Here is an 18,113-nt window from a genome sequence, read left to right as displayed (position 1 = left end):
TGTGTTACATCACCTTTTCTTTTAACAACATTCAATAAACATTTGGGAACTGAGGACACTAATTGTTGAAACTTTGTAGGTGGAATGCTTTCCCATTCTTGCTTGATGTACAGCTTCAGCTGTTCAACAGTCCGGGGTCTCCGTTGTCGTATTTGACACTTCATAATGCGCCACGCATTTTCAATGGGAGACAGGTCTGGACTGCAGGCAGGCCAGTCTAGTACCCGCACTCTTTTACTACGAAGCCACGCTGTTGTAACACGTGCAGAATGTGGTTTGGCATTGTCTTGCTGAAATAAGCAGGGGCGTCCATAGCAAATAATTTATATATATAAAAAAAGAAAACTGTTGATAAATTCCGTACGTGGCCTTTTATACTGCGAATATCGTTCCATTTAGGCTATTTAAGTGGAGTTCTACGGCAAGTAACACCATTTCAAACATCACGGTAATTTTGGGGCGTTTTCTTGGCGAAACCAAGCTTATTCTACAAGCGTATTAGTGGATATTTTTAACTGAAACTTGGCAGCCAATAGTAGAAGGGTTTCTCCGAGTAGCAGACGAAATGAAAGGGCTGAGGAGATATGTTGAGAAATAATGAAGCTATACTGTTTTCCTGTAGTTTGAAGGCCTTTTTGGACCAGATTTTCTACCGGCAATACCACACGAAAACATCCATCAAAAAGGCCATTTTTTTATGACACAAAAAGACCTCACTGGAAGACCTCATCTGATTTTCAAAATTCTTGATGCGTTGTACTCAGGTTGAACATTCCAACCAAACTCAGCATTGTGACAGACTTGACTTTTTGGAAAATCTTGTCATGTTGCTCGTCACAAGCTTTTGGTGTTGTGTCAAATGTTTTGAATTTGAACGCAAAAATAGGACAGAGGAAGAAAAGGCGACTTATTTTGAGAGCACCGACACCACCTCGCAACAGGATGGAGCTCGTACAGGAAACACTTCCTGGAGCGCTTTGTGCAAGCGTATGTGCGCGTTTGAATGTATCACAAAGAATGAAAAGATAACGTTAAGTTGTACGCCTAGGACGATGCCGTATTGAAACTGAACATCGCCATGTTCTGAGGACGTGAACCTGTGTCGCCTCCAGTCCACACACAGCCATCACTGACAGTGCTACCAAACTTCAAACTTCAAAAAAACCTCCCCAAGTCACGGGCAACATGCCGAACATGTTAATGCACCTTCAAAGACACCATCTCAAAATTAATCCGAATCAGAATCAGATCTATTATCGTATATATCGAACCCTGGGTCAAAAATTGAGATAGTAATTGAATCTTAAACTTGGTGTATCCGCCCTAGTAACTTGGTCGAAAGTTTCAAGGTTGAATTGAAAGACAGAACTCAGACGTGTGCGTGTTTGTGTGTGTGCTTAGTGAAGCCTGGCTGTCATGTCTGATGTCTCTTGTGTGACTGTTGTCACCCACCGACTCCTTGCGTTTTCAGCCGTACTGTGTGTGTGTGTGTGTGTGTGTGTGTGTGTGTGTGTGTGAGCGAGCGCGTACGTTCATGTGTGTTAATCAGTGCTATCAAGCTAATTAAAAGCAGTCAGCTGCCTCCACACTGCACAGTAGCACATGACCACGAGCCTCCTTTGCACCAGTGGTTGTTTTTGTTGTTTAAATTCCAAATCGGACATATTTCTTGTCACCCCCTCGGTATATCGGTCGCAATTCGCAACCTTCTACAAACTCTCCCGGGTTATTGTCCTGTGTTAGCGCAAGAAGGCTATTCATTTTGATGGCGCTCATTGGCTATGACGGTACAGCCTCTTGCTCCCATGAGTTCATCCAGTCAGTGCGTTATAATCGGATTAGCTAATGTAAATGTTTGCCTTTTTTGAGTGGCACATTTGAATAATAATTCCTCCTCTCCCCTCCCTTATGTCTTCTCTTTTTTTTAAGTCTGATCTATTTTTTAAACCCCCCCCCACCCCTCCTCTCTCTGTGTCTATTCATCTTTTTTTCCCCCCTTCATCTATTTCCATCCCTCCTCTGCTTGGCCTCTCTTGTGTACACTGGCTCCTCCGAAGGCAGGCCTCCATGTGCTCGCCCCCCATTGGCTGCCCGCTAAAAAGATGATGTCATACCCTAGCGTTGGGGAGGGGCGGTTGGAGTACAAATGGAGATGCACGGATTCTGGTAAAGGGAAAAAAATAAAATACAAAATATATATCCTTGTAGAACATTCCCCATCTTTTTAGTGTTGGCCATCAACACACAGCATGAAATCAGTGTTACCCTCTGTAAAATGCTCAGAATGGAATACATTTAAATTATTGAAATAAATACCATACAGTTTCTCAATGACGGTTTTCTGAGCCGTCTCGCGTCGGTAGTTTTCAAATTTTGGCCAACTGTCCAAACAAATGACAAAAATGACATTTCCACCTGTATGTGGACTAGTAATGCTTCGCTTCTCCTAACTCCAAGCAAACTTCTTCTCCAAACTAGCCTGGTACATAGGACAACGCTTGACGCTAACGTTTGGACTAGTGCTAATTCTAAAAACCAGTAACTCGAAGCTTGTTATCACTGTGTGTGTCATCGAGCGCATTTCTTCTCACGAACTAGCCACACAAACGTCAGTCGCTGGTGCTCGTTGCTAAATGACCGGACTAATGCTAATGCTAAAAACAAAAACGTTGGTTGATTTGAAGGGGGAAGCCCATTTTCGCTCTCCTCTATTGTGCCTGCATCTGTCCTCGCAGGGAGGCAGGAAAGGGGGTGTTGGTGGGTGTCAGACCCCCCCCCCCCTCCTTTTTTTTCTTCTTTGTAATTTATGCACAAAAGCAGCGGTGGCCATTTGGGTGGTTGGGGGGGGGGGGGGGGGGGGGCTCAATAGACCCAATATCTTTATGTTGCCGATCAATAAAGATGCTCCCCTTTCTTTTCCTCGCCAGCCAATCCATCTAATGCAGTCTCTTTCTCTCTCTCGCTCTCTCTCTCCCTCTCTCTCTCGCTCGCTCGCTCACTCGCTCTCTATACAGGTGATGTCATTCTTTTTCAGCTGGATTCCCTCTCCTCCCTCCTTCCACCGCTAGCTCATTAGCGACCCCGGCGCACGGCTGCACAGCATCCCAACCTGGCTCGGCTTGTGTCTCAAACCACCCCTCCAAAAAAAGCGTAGGAATGCCGGCGTGAAGGGGGCCGGCGGGGACTTATCGGAGGGTAGTGTTGCAGGAGCGGAACCTGGCGTAGCCTAGTGGGGGATCGGCAGCCGGCCATGGAGACTCACCGGCGGGCTCGCGGAGTTGCGGCAGGAGTTTGACGGCGAGAAAGGGGCACTCTGAAAATGACTTGACCACTGGGGGTTTCTTCGGGGAAAATTCCAACAGCGAAAACCGGCACAACTTGGATGCCACACTGGCAAAAACTCATCTAAACTGGGATTACTTGTCTTTTTCGGCTGAATTTTCAGTTGAGGATTTCTGTGGGCATCCGATCCAATCCGGCGGCTTTGTTTTTGGGAAGGGGGTTTTCTTCTTCCTTGCTTTTTTTCCCCCCTCCATCTTTGGGCGAACAGGGGGAAACTTCCCTCCTCCTCCTCTCGGTCGGAGAGATGGCTTTCCTGGTCCGTTGCTATGCCAACTGCTTGCAGCCGTGGTCCACCAAAGTAAGCCATGTCGTAATGCCCATTGACACTGCGTGTGTGTGTGTTTTGTGTGTGTGTGTGGGGGGGGGGGGGGGGGGGGGTTAGCTTTCCTTTTAGTGTGTCATTGAAATACAGTGAACCCCCGCATATTTGCGGTTCATCATTCGCAAATTCACAGATGTTTTTTTTTTCAGTTTTCTTTTTAACCTATCCACTGTTATTTGTTGAAAAACTTTTGCTATTTTTGTGCTCGGGCCAAAGCAGTAAACCTATTACTTTGTCACAATCTTGTGGCATCGTGGTGCCAAGGAGCTATGTTGGAGTGACTTGAAAAGTTTCATTTCGACAAAAGTAGTGCTTTTCTGCTATCTTGTGGTATTTTGTTGCTAAGGAACTATGTTGGTGTGTTGAGGATTTTCATTTAGACAAATGTAGTGCTTTGCCACCATCTTGCAATGACCCCGGCGCTAACCTTAGACTAGTTAGTTTGTCTCGCTGAATAACGAGAAGAAATATACTTAATTCTAGAATTTAGCGACTTGTAAATGACTTCAATTTTAGACCTACCCCTTCACCTTGATGCAAACATGTCACAGTGAGCATTGACAATTGTGGTAACATTAGCCATCAGGCATTCTGCTACACGCAAGGCTAGTTTGCCACAGTCACTGGCTGCAAGAGCAGACGTCATTCAATAATTTGGGGACTTTTAAGTCACTTCACTTCAAAGCCACCTCGTAGTCTTAAGTGCAACGTAACGAGAGAAAGCCTTCACTGAACTTGACGAAGGTTTCTGACAGCGCGCCCTGTTTAAAATCCGTATTTAATTGGTCTGTGTCATTGTCACAAAAGGTTAATTAAATTTGTCTGACATTACCTAAGATGCTAACTGCCGCTTCAGTAGCAGCAGGCAAGGAGGATACCTTGTGATGAGGACAACAACCCCCCCCCCCCCCGCCTCACCCCAATTTTTTTTGTCTTTTTTTTTTCTTTTTCTTGAAATTTTGTAGGCATGTCTGTCATGAGTGTCACAGGAAAAAAATATCACAGAAAAGTCTGAAGAAGCCAGTCTTGAAAACTCACAGGAAGTCTGCCATTTTGGTTGGAAGCAGCCATTGTTGCGTCATTTTGCCCATTTTCTTTTAAAGCCCAACTTCTCCTAATGGAATATTTAGAAAATTCAGCCCCTGAATTCAGATCCAGATTTCTTTAGCAACATCAAATTTAATAGCCATGTTCATCATTAGGAGACGCAAAAAAAGTCTCAGGAAGCCATTCCTGAAAACTCACAGGAAGTCGGCCATATTGGTTTGAAAGAGTTTGCCGATATTCAGGGTCAAAGACAAACACAGATTTCTTTTTTTTTTTTTATTGCTACCAAATCTGAACCACGTATACAAAACCGATGGACAAATATAAATGATTGAGTTTTCGTTATTGCGTATGGGAAGAGCATGTTGATGAAGTTTGATAAACTTCATAAAAGACAAAACTCAAGTCATCTCCCCGAAGGATTTTGGCTCAATTAACCACTGGAAACATTTGCTTATGACAGCTGAAGCCACAGTAAGTCATTTAAAAAAAATAATTCCCTTTCACACAACTGTCTTTCCCGCATGACCGGCGCAGATGCCTTCAGGCTCCTCACCCATTGAACGTTTAATGGCTGGTTTTGCCATGCAGCTGCTTGGAGTGAAACGCGTACCACTCTCGCTCTTAAGGTCAGATGAAATAATGTGGACTGAAATATTGACTGCAACCACGGCATCAGATGACGGACGGCAAAATTATTTAAGGTAAAGCTTTGTATCTCACACATACTGCATGATGATAATACCGCAGTTTGAATCCTTCATCTCACACACTCACGATGTGTGGCAGAGCTCTGACCTCGTAGCGTTTATTCATTAGTTTCGTGTATTACGGCAAGTCGTCGCCGTGCTCTGCCGACAAGCAATGCGGAAAACTAAAATGTTTCGCAAATTATTCGGTTCAATTTTTGTAGCGATCGGGACAAAATCTGTTGGATAAGTTAATGTTTGAAGGACCCCTGGAAAAGGCCAAATAATCCTAAAATAGTGGATTCCTGCCTCGTTTGTTTTTTTAGTTTTTCTTGACTTTTTTTGTGTGATAGCCACGCCTACCAAATTTTAAGTCGCTAAGGTAAACTAGCTTCGGGGGCTGCCCCTCGACAATCAGCGTTGGGTGTCTGTTGTGTCCGAGCCGTGATGAATAGGAAAAAGGCTTCGCTGGCCGCTAATGAGCCACACTTGGACAGGTTGATAGATTCAGTGCCAGGGCAGGCGAGTCGGCGTGATAGACGGACTGCCACGTGGGCATAGTGTCTGGCATATCAGAGTAGGAATACAGGGAAGTGTGGATCAAAACGTCTCTGGACACACCTTTTAATCAAAGAATAGATCAACGTAGGTTGGGTTAGAACACTTAGTTGTCACCGAATCTGAATTTTTCCTAATATCAAAACATTGTGGAGAAACTTGGGCTTGTGCAAGTAATCGAGCTCGGCAATGGACTTGTGTGCAAAGGGCACACATCTTAATCAAAAAAACGTATCAGTATAGTTTGGACTCGAACCCTTACCTACCCCTGATTCTTAATTCTGCATCAAATTAAGACTGTTTGGAGGAACTGGTTTTGTGTCAGTGACTTTGAGCCCGGCAAAGCATTTGTTTACAACTGTCATAACGACCTGGGGACACACCTCTTGATCAGAAAATGTATCAATCTAGGTGGGTCTAGCACCCTTTGTTCCCCTTGAGTCCTAATTAGTCATCTTGTCCAGGCATCGTCGAGGAACTTTGTCCAAGCGACTTGCGCACGGAAGGACTCGGGCACATTCCTCTTAATCAATGACTGGATCAATCTAGTTTTGACTAGAATCCTTCGTTCCACCTGAATCATCGTTCATCATCTTTGCAATTTTGAACATTTGTATCCCGGGGAAGACAGTTTTCTGTCCCAGCGAGACTGTGCCTCCGTCCACAAAGGCATGCGTGAACGAGTTTGGTGTGGAAGAAACACTTCTAGGATGAACAAAAACCTCAAAAATGTTACCAAAAGAACCTCATTATGGTCCATACATTAATTGCTGGTGCATACAGGTTTGTGTTTGTTTTCATGATAAGTGAGCCCAACAATCATGTGGATTGAAAATTGCACTGTATGTTTTTTGGGGTGATGGGGTGCCACAAGAGGGCGATCTTTCCCAGATGATGTCATGGCCTGGAGTCGCCCTCGGGTCAGACTACATCCTGATTGATAGACTGACACAACGGCAGCAAATGGGGGTGGTGGGGGGGGGGGTTGCGACTGAGGGCTTTTAAGACCTGCCGCGGGAGCGTCTGGAAGCTCAAACACGCAGGAAGTCGCAGCGAAGACAATCGATAGGGGTCACGTTACACCAGGCCGTGTTCAGATCGCCTTCTATAAGTCATCAGTTACGACTGTAAAGATCACAGAACTGATTAGGCTTTCATTCTATTATTTTACACCACAAACAGACCTCCGCCAAGGCCAAAACCAACTCAAAAGATGCCCGTTTGACTGTCCCGGGACATAGTGTTCCACTGAAGTCTGGTAGGTGGCAGTGATGCAGTGGTAACCACGGCAACCACAGTTACACAAGAATGCCTTCTAGCTGCATTTTCGATAACAACATAAGATTCTTATCTTCTCGTCAATTTGACTTCCCTTTACGTGGCAGAGAAATGTCTGATAAAAAAAAAGAATTTCCTGTCCTGCTGATGCATGCTCGTGATGCATCAGTTTTTGGGAAACATTTTGAATAAAAACAGACCCTCAACTGGCCCCTGGGCTCTTTGCCGTATCAGTGCCAGCCTCTCTGCGTAGACCAGGAAGCCTTGCACAGTGACATCCTTGAAAAATTCCATAATAACCATTCATTTACGTTTAAATGACACACAATACTTAAATCCACAGTTAGAAATGCCTCTTGGGTCTTAACAGTAAAACTAAAACTGATGCCCTGAACGAGCTTTTTTTCCGCCCTGTGTCCCCCCACTTTGCCCTGATGCAAGTAGACTCTAACAGCGGGAAAAGGGTCCTCGATGGGCTCTAAAATCAAATGACGTGGTTATAATGGAAGCAGACCTGCAGTACATGCACTTATAAATCAAGCCCCGCCCCCATGGCATTTGTAGACCCGACCTTAACCCTCTCAAAACTGTCTCTCTCTTTGACCTTGACACATCATGATGACACCCCGCCCCCACCCCAAACCCCTCAATTTCACATGGTCCCGTTATTTCCTTTGTATTGATTCAACACTGCTCCCTGCGCAGCCAGAAAGCGAGAGAGAGTCTGTAGTGGATCATTTTCAAGGCCGTTAACGAATACGAGATGGGACAGGTCGATTATGTTCGGATGGATCAATTGTGGTTGAGCTAGAACTCTTAGTTCCCCCTTAATTTGTCGATTTATCAAGAGTCAAGACGCGGACCAACTTGGGCTTGTCCAAGTGATTTTGAACTTGGCAATGCACTTGTGGTCTTGGGACCCACCTCTTAATTAAATGTATGGATCTATAAAGGTTGGATTCAAGAACCCTCTGTTCTCCTTAAATCTCAATTTGTCCTCTTATCAACACATTGCGAAAAACTTTGCCCCGCCCAAGTGACTTAGAACCTCCCAATACACTTGTAGACAAAGATGATTTAATAAATTAGTCAGCCTAGGTGAGACTAGAACTCTCTGTTCCCTGAATCTTAATTTGTTCTCTTCTCAAGCCGTTGTGGACATACGTGGGCTTGTCCACGAGACTTAGCACCAGGCAACGCACTTGTGGTTTGGACAAAGGTCTCAGGACACACCTGTTAATTAGTGAATGGCGCAATCTACGTTGAACTAGAACTCACCAAAAGCAGTCCAATAACACAAGAACACCTTCTAGCTGCATTTGCGATAGCAACATAAGATTCTTATCTTCTCGTCAATTTGACTTACGTGGCGGAGAAATGTCTGATGAACTCCAAACTTTGCTCGGCGCACCAAAAAATAATTTCCTGTCCTGCTGATGCATGCTCGTGATTCATCATCCGCCCAGACTGGGCTGAGTTTTTGGGAAATATTTTGAATAAAAACAGACCTCAACAAACCTCAGCTGACCCCTGGGCTCTTTGCCGTATCAGTGCCAGCCTCTCTGTGTAGAGCAGGAAGCATCTGTTCATGGTGGGTTAAGTACCAGGCTTGCCCATCTTCCTCATGGGCCCAAACACGCTCAAATTTGTGCCTGTTGTGCCTTTTGCGTCTCACCCTTTCCACAGGTGGAGCCATTTATTCTGATGGTGATCCTTGGCTCCTCTGGGGATTTACCCACCCATTTGCAATTCCTATTTACCCGCACGCTGGGATCGCTAATCCGGTCCGTTTAGCACGAAACGTAGCATCATCTTTATAACCTGCGGCGTTCTCCTGATAAATTCAAACCTGAATCCCATTCATCGTGCCGCCACGTTCGGTCCTCATTTGCAAAAGCAGCAGATTTTAGGGGATGAAGAGGAAAAAGGTGGTGACGGATAGTTAAGGGAATGCTGAAAAGGTCAAACAAACTTAACCAAAATAAAACAAACCCAAGCCACATCAGCACAACCGAGTGTTTAAAGTTGCTCGTTCTGCAGTGCTTCGCCACGTCTGACATATCACATCTAAAAATGCTTTTGTACCCCGAGCAGGCTTTTTTTTTTTCTCTCTCTTCTCTCTCCCTTGTTGCTAAAAGCTCCTCTCCCCCGAGCGGAATTTCGGCTGCGACTATTCCCGTCAAAAGAGACACTTTCGGTAGGGTGGTAACCGCCGCCATCTGCTGCCACACACGACGAACACTCGGTCGGGATTGCCAAATGGAAGGAATTCCCTGTTCCTTTCGTCTGCCAAAGACGAGCACTTGACTCCACGAGGTCTCGCTGATCCGTGCTGATTACCTTCTTCCCCACGCATGCCAGAACACGTGTAAATTAACGCAGCAAGAAACGGGGCCCTCGCGCCCCTTTTTGTTCTGGTGAATCTTCAAAATGAAATCATCAAACGTTGACGCTGAACAATGTAGCGTTGCCCATCTGTCTGTCTGATACTTACATCCGATTAAGGCTCAATTGGGCGAATTCCCCAGTAGCCCTCTTATTTGCGCCCAAAATGGCTGCTTGAAAGCAAAATGGCTGACTCCCAGTTGAGTTTTGGGCATGAGTCCTTGAGACTTTTTCGTGTGTCCTGGTATCAAATCAAATCCAACTTTATTTCTAGAGCGCTTTCCATACAATGACATGCAACACAAAGTGCTTTACATAGTTTAATCAATCAATCCTCTCCCGCCAATCAGCCGCCATTTCGTGCAGACACACGCGCACGCACACACGGGTACAAATAAACATAATGATAATAATGTAAAGCCCTATGGCTGGGCACAGACAGTCCAGGTGAGGTATGAGCTCTAGAATGCACCCTAAAACGTCTGCTTTAAATTGACAATGCAATATAATATTGCCGAAATCTTTTGAGTTTTTGTAGTGACACGTAATATGCCTGCGAAGTTTGACGACTGGCCATAAAACATGCCGTGCCTGTTCATGCGCTTTTGAATATCATCTTTGGTTGCTTTCCAAGATATCTTTGAGCCCTGCATTGCTAAAATATCAGAGCGGCTGGGGAATACTGTAATACCTTAAGATCTGATACTAAAGATTTTCCAGTTGGATCCAGATCCCAGTCAATGCTTTATTATATGAATCATACAAAAATACCATATACGAAGCCATACACAAAGCAGTCCATCTTGTCGAAGCTTCAGCTGATACTTTGCATGCATTGATAAGAGGCGCCGTTCAGAACTTCATCTCCTCCTCTGCTGCCTTTCACGACTCAATTTCACACGAGCGCGCAGATATACGAGGCAGCTCTCGACTGCGGTCGGAAATTGGATTCTTTGCGATGTTTTTGTCTTCATTTCTCGCAGCACGTCTTGAATCTACTGCCTCTTTTGCAGAGTTATACGTGCCATACCATTCCCGCCGCATCCCTCATCTCTGCACTAGAGATCATCAAGCCTCGGACACGTTCGCTTTGATGCCGTTTGCCGTCTTTCGGTTGCTCTGGCAGCGCACCTCCTCTGCCGTCTTTGATGCGTAATTGCACGTCGCCGGCGTCAGACTTCATCCATAATTCATGTTCTCGGGGGGGGGGGGGGGGAGGAAGGAAAATGCGAGGAAGGGGTGGAAAGACAGGCTGAAAGAAAGCTGGCGAGGAAGTCCAATGACTGACCGACGGAGGCGGCGAAGCGTTGCGACGATGGAAGACGCGGGAGAAATAGTCAAGTAGACACAATGTTGATTCAAGCGGGGGGTTTGATTTGAGTGTTCGTGCCGAAGCGCTAAAGACGCCAGAGTCCATCAATTTTAGACTGTTTAAGGATGTTAGTGGGCTGTGCACTGACACCTACAGGCCAAGTGTGGTCATGGCACATGGCCAGCCAGTGACCCGACCGTCTGTCACCGTGCCCGTATTGACTCAGCTGTGTTGGCACCTCATGCTGGAACACTGAAACAGGACCTGTAACAAATCCCTTAAACTGCTTACAACTCTCGACTGAATGAAAAGCTAACGTCAGGAGAATGAATGAAGATTTTTTTGGGGGGGGGGGGGGGTGAAACGACAATATGTGTAATCTGTAAAATCAACATAAACAGCTGGAACAAAAATTACTCAATTGACTCAAACGCTTACATCATAAGAGTGACTGTAGACGTTCGGGTGAAACTAGAATATTAGTAATGTATAACTAGTGACATGAACACACGTAAAAAAAAAAAATCCCTTAAACATCTTACATATGCGACTGAATCAAACGCTAACATAAGAAGAGTGACTGAAAACCTTTGGGTGGAACTAGAATATTTGTAATCTATAACCATAAAAACCTGTAACCCATCTCTCAAACCTCTTTCTCCCCCCGACTAAATGAAGTGCTAACACGATGAGAGTGATTTATAGATTTTTTTTTTTATAGAATATTAGTATTGTATAACCATCAACAAACTCCTGTAAAAAAAACTCTTACATACTCGACCGAATCAAACGCTAACATCATGAGAGCGATCGAAGACTTCAGGGTGACAATGGAAAGATGTAAAGTTTTTGTTGCTGGTTCAGTTCTATAACCAGTGACATAAGCACTTGTGATAAATCCCCTAAAGCGCTTAGATGCTAGACTAAATCAAATGCTAACATCATGAGAGTGATTGAAGACTTTTGGGTGGAATAGAATTTCGTCACTTGTATCTGCAGTCTGGTACCAGCAACATCGAAAATCCCTTAAACCTCTTACAGACTAGAATAAATCAAACGCTAACATGCTACAACGGAATGAAGACTTTTGGATGAAACTAGTTTTATTGGCGCTTTAGTTCTGTCACTCATCCTTGTAATTTATTACCATGAACCTAAATACATCAGCGACAGACAAACATACTTGACTCAAATTAAAACGCTATCGTCATAAGAGCATACAGTAGTGTTTTTCTGGGTCTGGGGGTGACACATTCCACGCCCCGTCTGTCCATCCTACGTGTTGACTTAATGGAATTGTACAGCTGAAGGAAGATGACACATTTATATTTCATCTGCCGGCTCTCATCCGTAATGCATGAGGAGATTGGGAGACCCCCGCCCCCACGCAGCCACCTGCCAGCTCAATCTCGGAGGGGAGAGAAAGTATGTGTGTGTGTGTGTGTGTCTGAGTTGGGGGGGGGGCAGGGCGGGATTAAGGTGGGATTAAGTAAGGAGTGTGAAATAGAGTCGGAAAACACCCCCGGGACATGCTTACATTTTCAAAAACATCCCTAACCTAAACCGTGACGGTTTATTTTTACCTTAACCAAAATCAGAATCTGTCCAGAACCTCGTTGAGATTTTGGTTAGGACAAAACTATTTATTTTCTTACTTTATTTTATTTGTATTTAAAATAAGGCCTTAATTATCAGTAAACATAACACTTTTCTTCAATAAAATTCACATCTCAAAGGTCTAAAAAAAAAAAAAAAAAAAAAAAAAAAAGGGCCACCAACACAATAAACATCAAGTCAACAAGTTTGCAATCACTATAACAATAGTTTGACTTATTTTTTTTATAGCATACCGACATAATCATGGTGCTATTAAGATTGACATGTCATAGTGTCTTGACCATGTGACACCTTTAACAGCACCATGACCACATGTCAAGTTTATTAGCACCGTGACCATGTGTTAGTCTTACTGACTTCTCATGATCAGCGTGTTCTTGGCATGAATACGTGGTCGTACTTTCCTGACCACGTGCCAATCCTAATGGCACCCATGTCTTGACACACATGGTCAGGCTGTGCTTAAAATTGCCGCAAGGTCAAAGCTCGGCGCATATATACAATTAGTGTTTTGTCCTTTTTCTTTTTTTTTTTCTACGACTTCTGCATTTGACATTCTGAATGTTTTCCCTGGTCATAAAGGCGCATTAGCAACGGGTCGTTGCTTCCCAAAGCTCCACCCCGCACTCCCAGGGTCCCCCACGGGTTCGGGGGTCCCGCACTACAACGGGCCTATTAGAGGGGAGCGCTGAAGGAAAGGGGGGGGGGGGATGCCGTGTGTTTAATATTTCATGTTGGCACAGTGGTTTCTCCTCCCACTTCAACCTCCCCTCGATGTTGGCTATCACGTGCTTTTGTGCGGCGGCGTTTGGCGAGCATTTGGGTGGCGTTTCGATGGAGGATGCGTGGTGCGGGTTGGCGCGGTGTCGCCGGAGGACGTCGTCGCTCACCTTGGCGCTGCCGCGATCCAAATTGGTAAAACTTTAGTTGGTGGAGTCGATCCTCAAAGCCACAGCTGGGCAAACTTTTGCGCTTATTTGATTTTTAAAATGGACAGATCATTCGTAGATAAGGTTAAAATGTCGACGTAAAATCATTGATTTAAAGAATTCAATCATAATCCTTACAATTCCCTCAATAGGTGGTTTCCTGCGACAGTGCCACTTATGAATGAGGAGGAAGAAGAGTTTTTTGTAATATTTGGACCAGATTATTTAGTGCCACTGCAAGGGTCAAAACATTAGGAGCAGCTCTCTGCGAGAGAGTGCATAGAGGTGAATGCAGCGTACGTTGTTTATGGTGAAATGTGTTAGCTCGATGCTAGAAAAGAAGTTTGTTCTTATTGTGGCTTGCGTGTTGTGTTTATAGCGCATTTAAAAATAATAAGAACCGAGAGCACCCGATCATCGTCTCATGCCGCCTGCTTCCTTTCCTTCCCGTCTGTCTGCGCAGCTTCCTGCCGACCTCAACAAGATGCACTTGACGGACCACGCCCACCAGCAGGTGATGCACGTGCCCGCCAGCCAGTCGGGCTGCAGCATCGCCAGCGACTCGGGCAGCAGCAGCCTGTCGGACATCTACCAGGTGGGATATTCCTAGGAGCGATGCGACTATTCATGCTATTCATAGAAATGTTTATATCGCATTTTAATGTTCCATACAACTCTAATATTTACGCCAGCATTCTATCCAAGTCTAAATGTTCCATACATCATATTCTATACAACTCCAATAAGTGAAAGTATCATGTTTAATACATCATATTTGTTTGTTGTTTGCAGCACCCACACCGGACCAATGTTTTCCATTGGTCCGGTGTGGGCGCTGCCCGTGTCATCCTCCCTCATCAGACTAATATTCGCTGCTGCTCCTGCTGCGGCATTGGCGGCGCGTCGCTCGCTACTTCCTGTGGCGGCACAAAGGTCTGACGCAGGAAATAACCCTGACCTTTTCCAAGCCGGGTCCACGCCTCTCGAAGCTTCGTACGGCGTACAGAATGTCCTCCAGCCTCTGCTCAGCGTCGCCGTTGTCACGGCTAATCCAAATCAATCATCCATCAAGCAACACGTCATTTGCATCATTGAAATCCCTTCAGCGTAGCCATTTTCCCCCTGAAATTAACGGCAGAAATATTTTCCATCTTGGTTGCGCTTTAGCCGGCTAATAACTTCCAAGCCGATGAGATGCTGTGATCAATGCGGAAACCCCATCAAGGGACGTAAACGGTGTTAATGGCATCGTTATAGTGGTTGTTACCGCCACCAGGGAGGCTTTTCAGTTGCCTTTCTTTTGCAGGCGCCGCAACCTTAACGTAGCAGAAAAAGGATCGGAAGAAGGGCAGGAACAAGAAGTCAAGCAGATACTTTTATTCATCTCCCCCCACCCCATATTACAGAAGAGTAATTGTCGCTAGGCAGAATTGAAGTACGATAAAATAAAATAAAAAAATGTCCAAATTGCTGCCTTAACTTTGCAGAAAAAGAAAGAAATAGGGGTTAAGTTACAGTCCCATGGTCTTACCTAGTCTTCCAGGTTATATCATGCATTTGCACGCTCGCTTGTTGTTCGGCAGAATTCTGGAAATAAATAAAAAAATAAACTCTGCCCCTACATAGCAGAAACAGATTTGGCAGAAACAGGAAGTCAAGCAATCACTTTTTTTTTATTTTTACCATCTGATGTTCGTGGTAGGGCATTGCCCCACTTGTCACTAATGGATTAATGGATGGACTAATTGTAGCTGCGATTAAAGAAGGGGTCATGGAGTACGTAGTTTTGGACGCTTGTTGTAAGGCAGAGTTCAAGTTGAATGGGGGGGGGGAAAAAAAAAAGTAGAGTAAGCACATGGAGGACAAATGTGTTTTCTAGCGTTCACTCTGGCAATTTTCCTTACCCAGGCCACGGAGAGCGAGCTGGGCGACGTGGACCTGTCTGGCCTTCCCGAAGCTCCCGTGGACAGCGAGGACGAGGAAGAGGAGGACGATGACCTGGAGAGAGCCTCGGACGCGCTGCTGGCCCGAGACCTTGTGCGCGAGTGTCTGGAGAAGGACCCGGCCGACCGCAACGACGACGACATTGGTCAGTGTGTGCGACAAAATTCCTGCAACTACCATATTATAGCATGTTTAACATGCTATACAACTCTAATGTAGCTTATTTAACAACTAAAATATACTCGTTTAATTTTCTACTCAACTCTAATGTGCCATATTTTTCTGCTCTATACAACTAATGTTAATGTTACTTAACTATTTACATTACATATAATGCATTATCCAACACTAATGTAGCATGTTAAATGTTCTATATGCCTACCATACTTACAAGGGCCTGACCGATTAATCGGCCACTGGATTTATTTAGCCCTTTTTAAATCGACAAAAATCGGCCACTTCTTTGGCCGATTTTTGCCATTTTACACATTAACACATTACACACATTACAACATAAAATAAAGATAATGACATTCAAACAAAAAACAAAAAAAATCAGCTGATTTTTGCAGATTTTTCTCTCTGTTGTAAAGTTAAACAAAAACTAAAGGACAAAGTATTGTAAAACAGTCAAATCTTCTGCCTGTAATTCATATCTTTGTTATTGTACGTGTTGAGGAAACAAAAAAGAAGTCATTTTATTCATTATATATTTTTTTAATGAATCGGCATCTGCCTAAAAAAAAAAAAAAAAAAAAAAAAAAAAAAATCCATATTGGTCGAGCCCTAATATTTGCATTATGTTTGAATGTTTGTCCTCAGAGCAACTGCTGGAGTTTATGCACCAGCTGCCGGCCTTCGCCAACATGACCATGTCGGTGCGTCGTGAGCTGTGCGGCGTGATGGTCTTCGAGGTGGTAGAGCAGGCGGGCACCGTCATTCTGCACGACAAGCAGGAGGTCAGAACCGCACTCGAAAAACAAAATGGCGGCTCACCACCGTACACGGACAGTGACGTCATCCGCGTTTCCCTCTCCCCAAGCTGGACCTGTGGTACGTCATCCTGAACGGTGCGGTGGAGATCGGTCGCCACGAGGGCCGGGCGGAGACGCTGTGCATGGGCAACAGCTTCGGCATCTCGCCCTCGCTGGACAAGCAGTTCATGAACGGGGAGGTGCGCACCAAAGGGGACGACTGCCAGGTAACAGCGAGAACACTTTTCGTTTTGAAAGTCGTCCAGTTTGATTTTTTTTTTTTTTTTTTTTTTTTAAACGTCATCCGACCCAGCATAGCCAAGATAAGTCAAATGTGCTTTTAAAAATACAGAATGTCTCCTTAAAAGACATTTCATTTGAATTCAAATACACGTCAAACGTGACCCATCGGAGGCCCACTTCCTGTGCGGTACGCATCACACTTCCTGTCGTCGGACCTCGAGGAAGTCAACGAGGTTGTTCTTAGTAGGAAGGGAAGCTGGCTTTTTACAAAGTCGTCTGACTTGTTTTAGCCCCGTGCTGCACGGGTCACTATGCGCCAACACTTTGTCATCACCCGTTGGTCAGCCCGCCGCCCTGCCACCTGCGCTCTCGCCCGCAGTTGGTGTGCATCGCCCAAGAGGACTACTGGCGCATCCTCAACCACGTGGAGAAGAACACGCACAAGGTGGAGGAGGAGGGCGAGATCGTCATGGTGAAGGAGCACCGCGAGCTGGATCGAAGCGGCACCCGCAAGGGGCACATCGTCATCAAGGTGCGAAGCGCAGTGCCGGTTGGATTTTTTTGATTGATTTAATTTTTGGAATGCCGCTAACTGGAGTTGTTGTGCCGAGGTAATTTAGGGGGTGTCGTTTGAGCTGAGCTGACTGAGCTAAAATGTCTTCTACTTACTTTACTAACCCAGATGATTGCTGGATTGCCTTCAAATATACAGGGATTGCTGCTCAGTCTCCAAGCAATCGTGCTATTGATTTTTAAGTAATATCCAAATCAAATTAGCGGGTGTCTTTTGATCGGCGTTCAAAGGTTACCTCAGGTGAAAATGAGCTCAAAAAAGGATACGATTAGTTACCTCACCCAATTTAGGGGGTTTTCTTTTGATCTGAACTAATTTAGCTGCAATCAAAGGGTACGATTAATTCTTACAGTATACGCCCGGTCAGATTTTTACCAGACTCAAATTATAACTAACCCTAACATAACCAAGTTAGCGCTGATTGTTTCGTAGCATTCGCACTAAATGTGAATGTGTGAAACCTCCCACTTGAGTTCAAAGGTCAAGTTCTGCCACTGATCGCGACCTTGGACTCGTTCACCAGAAGAATCCAAGGCTGTTAGCCCGGGGGAGCTAATTAGCGTCTCTCAGGTTATCGCCGATCGATCGGCAGCTACTTGCTGAAACATCAATGCGCTGGCTCAGCGCTCTTTGCTGCTAATTTAGAGGAAGCGTTAGCGCGATTAGCACTCCTCTTGTCCGCCAAGGCTCCTTTTGATCTTTTGTTGTTTTTTTTCTTCGGGGACTCTCCAAAGGCAGTAAGGTATTGATCGTGTAATGGGCCTCAATGATCCAAAAACACCAGTGTAGACCAGTCGATTTTGGAGTGTTTCTTAGTTTTTATTTTTTTATTTTCCACTTCTCTTTCTTTTGTTCTTTTTGTGTCGGACAGAAGAGAGGATGTGCTCTGCTACTTTTGC

At 44.9% G+C, this 18,113-nt stretch overlaps 1 protein-coding gene across 12 annotated transcripts in view; it reads left to right on the top strand.

Annotated features, from left to right (window-relative positions):
- The window catches only part of rapgef6 (Rap guanine nucleotide exchange factor (GEF) 6), a 67,735-nt gene that overhangs the window by 30,345 nt on the left and 19,277 nt on the right, over positions 1 to 18,113 (top strand). For 10 of the 12 annotated variants that reach the window (XM_061752479.1, XM_061752482.1, XM_061752481.1 and 7 more), the window contains 5 exons: positions 13,943 to 14,074; positions 15,388 to 15,568; positions 16,246 to 16,382; positions 16,466 to 16,624; positions 17,020 to 17,172. In XM_061752479.1, the coding sequence (XP_061608463.1) occupies positions 13,943 to 14,074; positions 15,388 to 15,568; positions 16,246 to 16,382; positions 16,466 to 16,624; positions 17,020 to 17,172 (762 nt within the window). Of the gene's footprint in view, positions 1 to 3,094; positions 3,641 to 13,329; positions 13,466 to 13,942; positions 14,075 to 15,387; positions 15,569 to 16,245; positions 16,383 to 16,465; positions 16,625 to 17,019; positions 17,173 to 18,113 lie in introns of those variants that run through there. The other 2 variants (XM_061752490.1, XM_061752489.1) reach the window with 2 other exon arrangements.

This window comes from Phyllopteryx taeniolatus, chromosome 17 (genome assembly GCF_024500385.1).
Source record: "Phyllopteryx taeniolatus isolate TA_2022b chromosome 17, UOR_Ptae_1.2, whole genome shotgun sequence".
NCBI lineage: Eukaryota > Metazoa > Chordata > Actinopteri > Syngnathiformes > Syngnathidae > Phyllopteryx > Phyllopteryx taeniolatus.
This window is presented reverse-complemented; position numbering and strand designations above follow the sequence as displayed.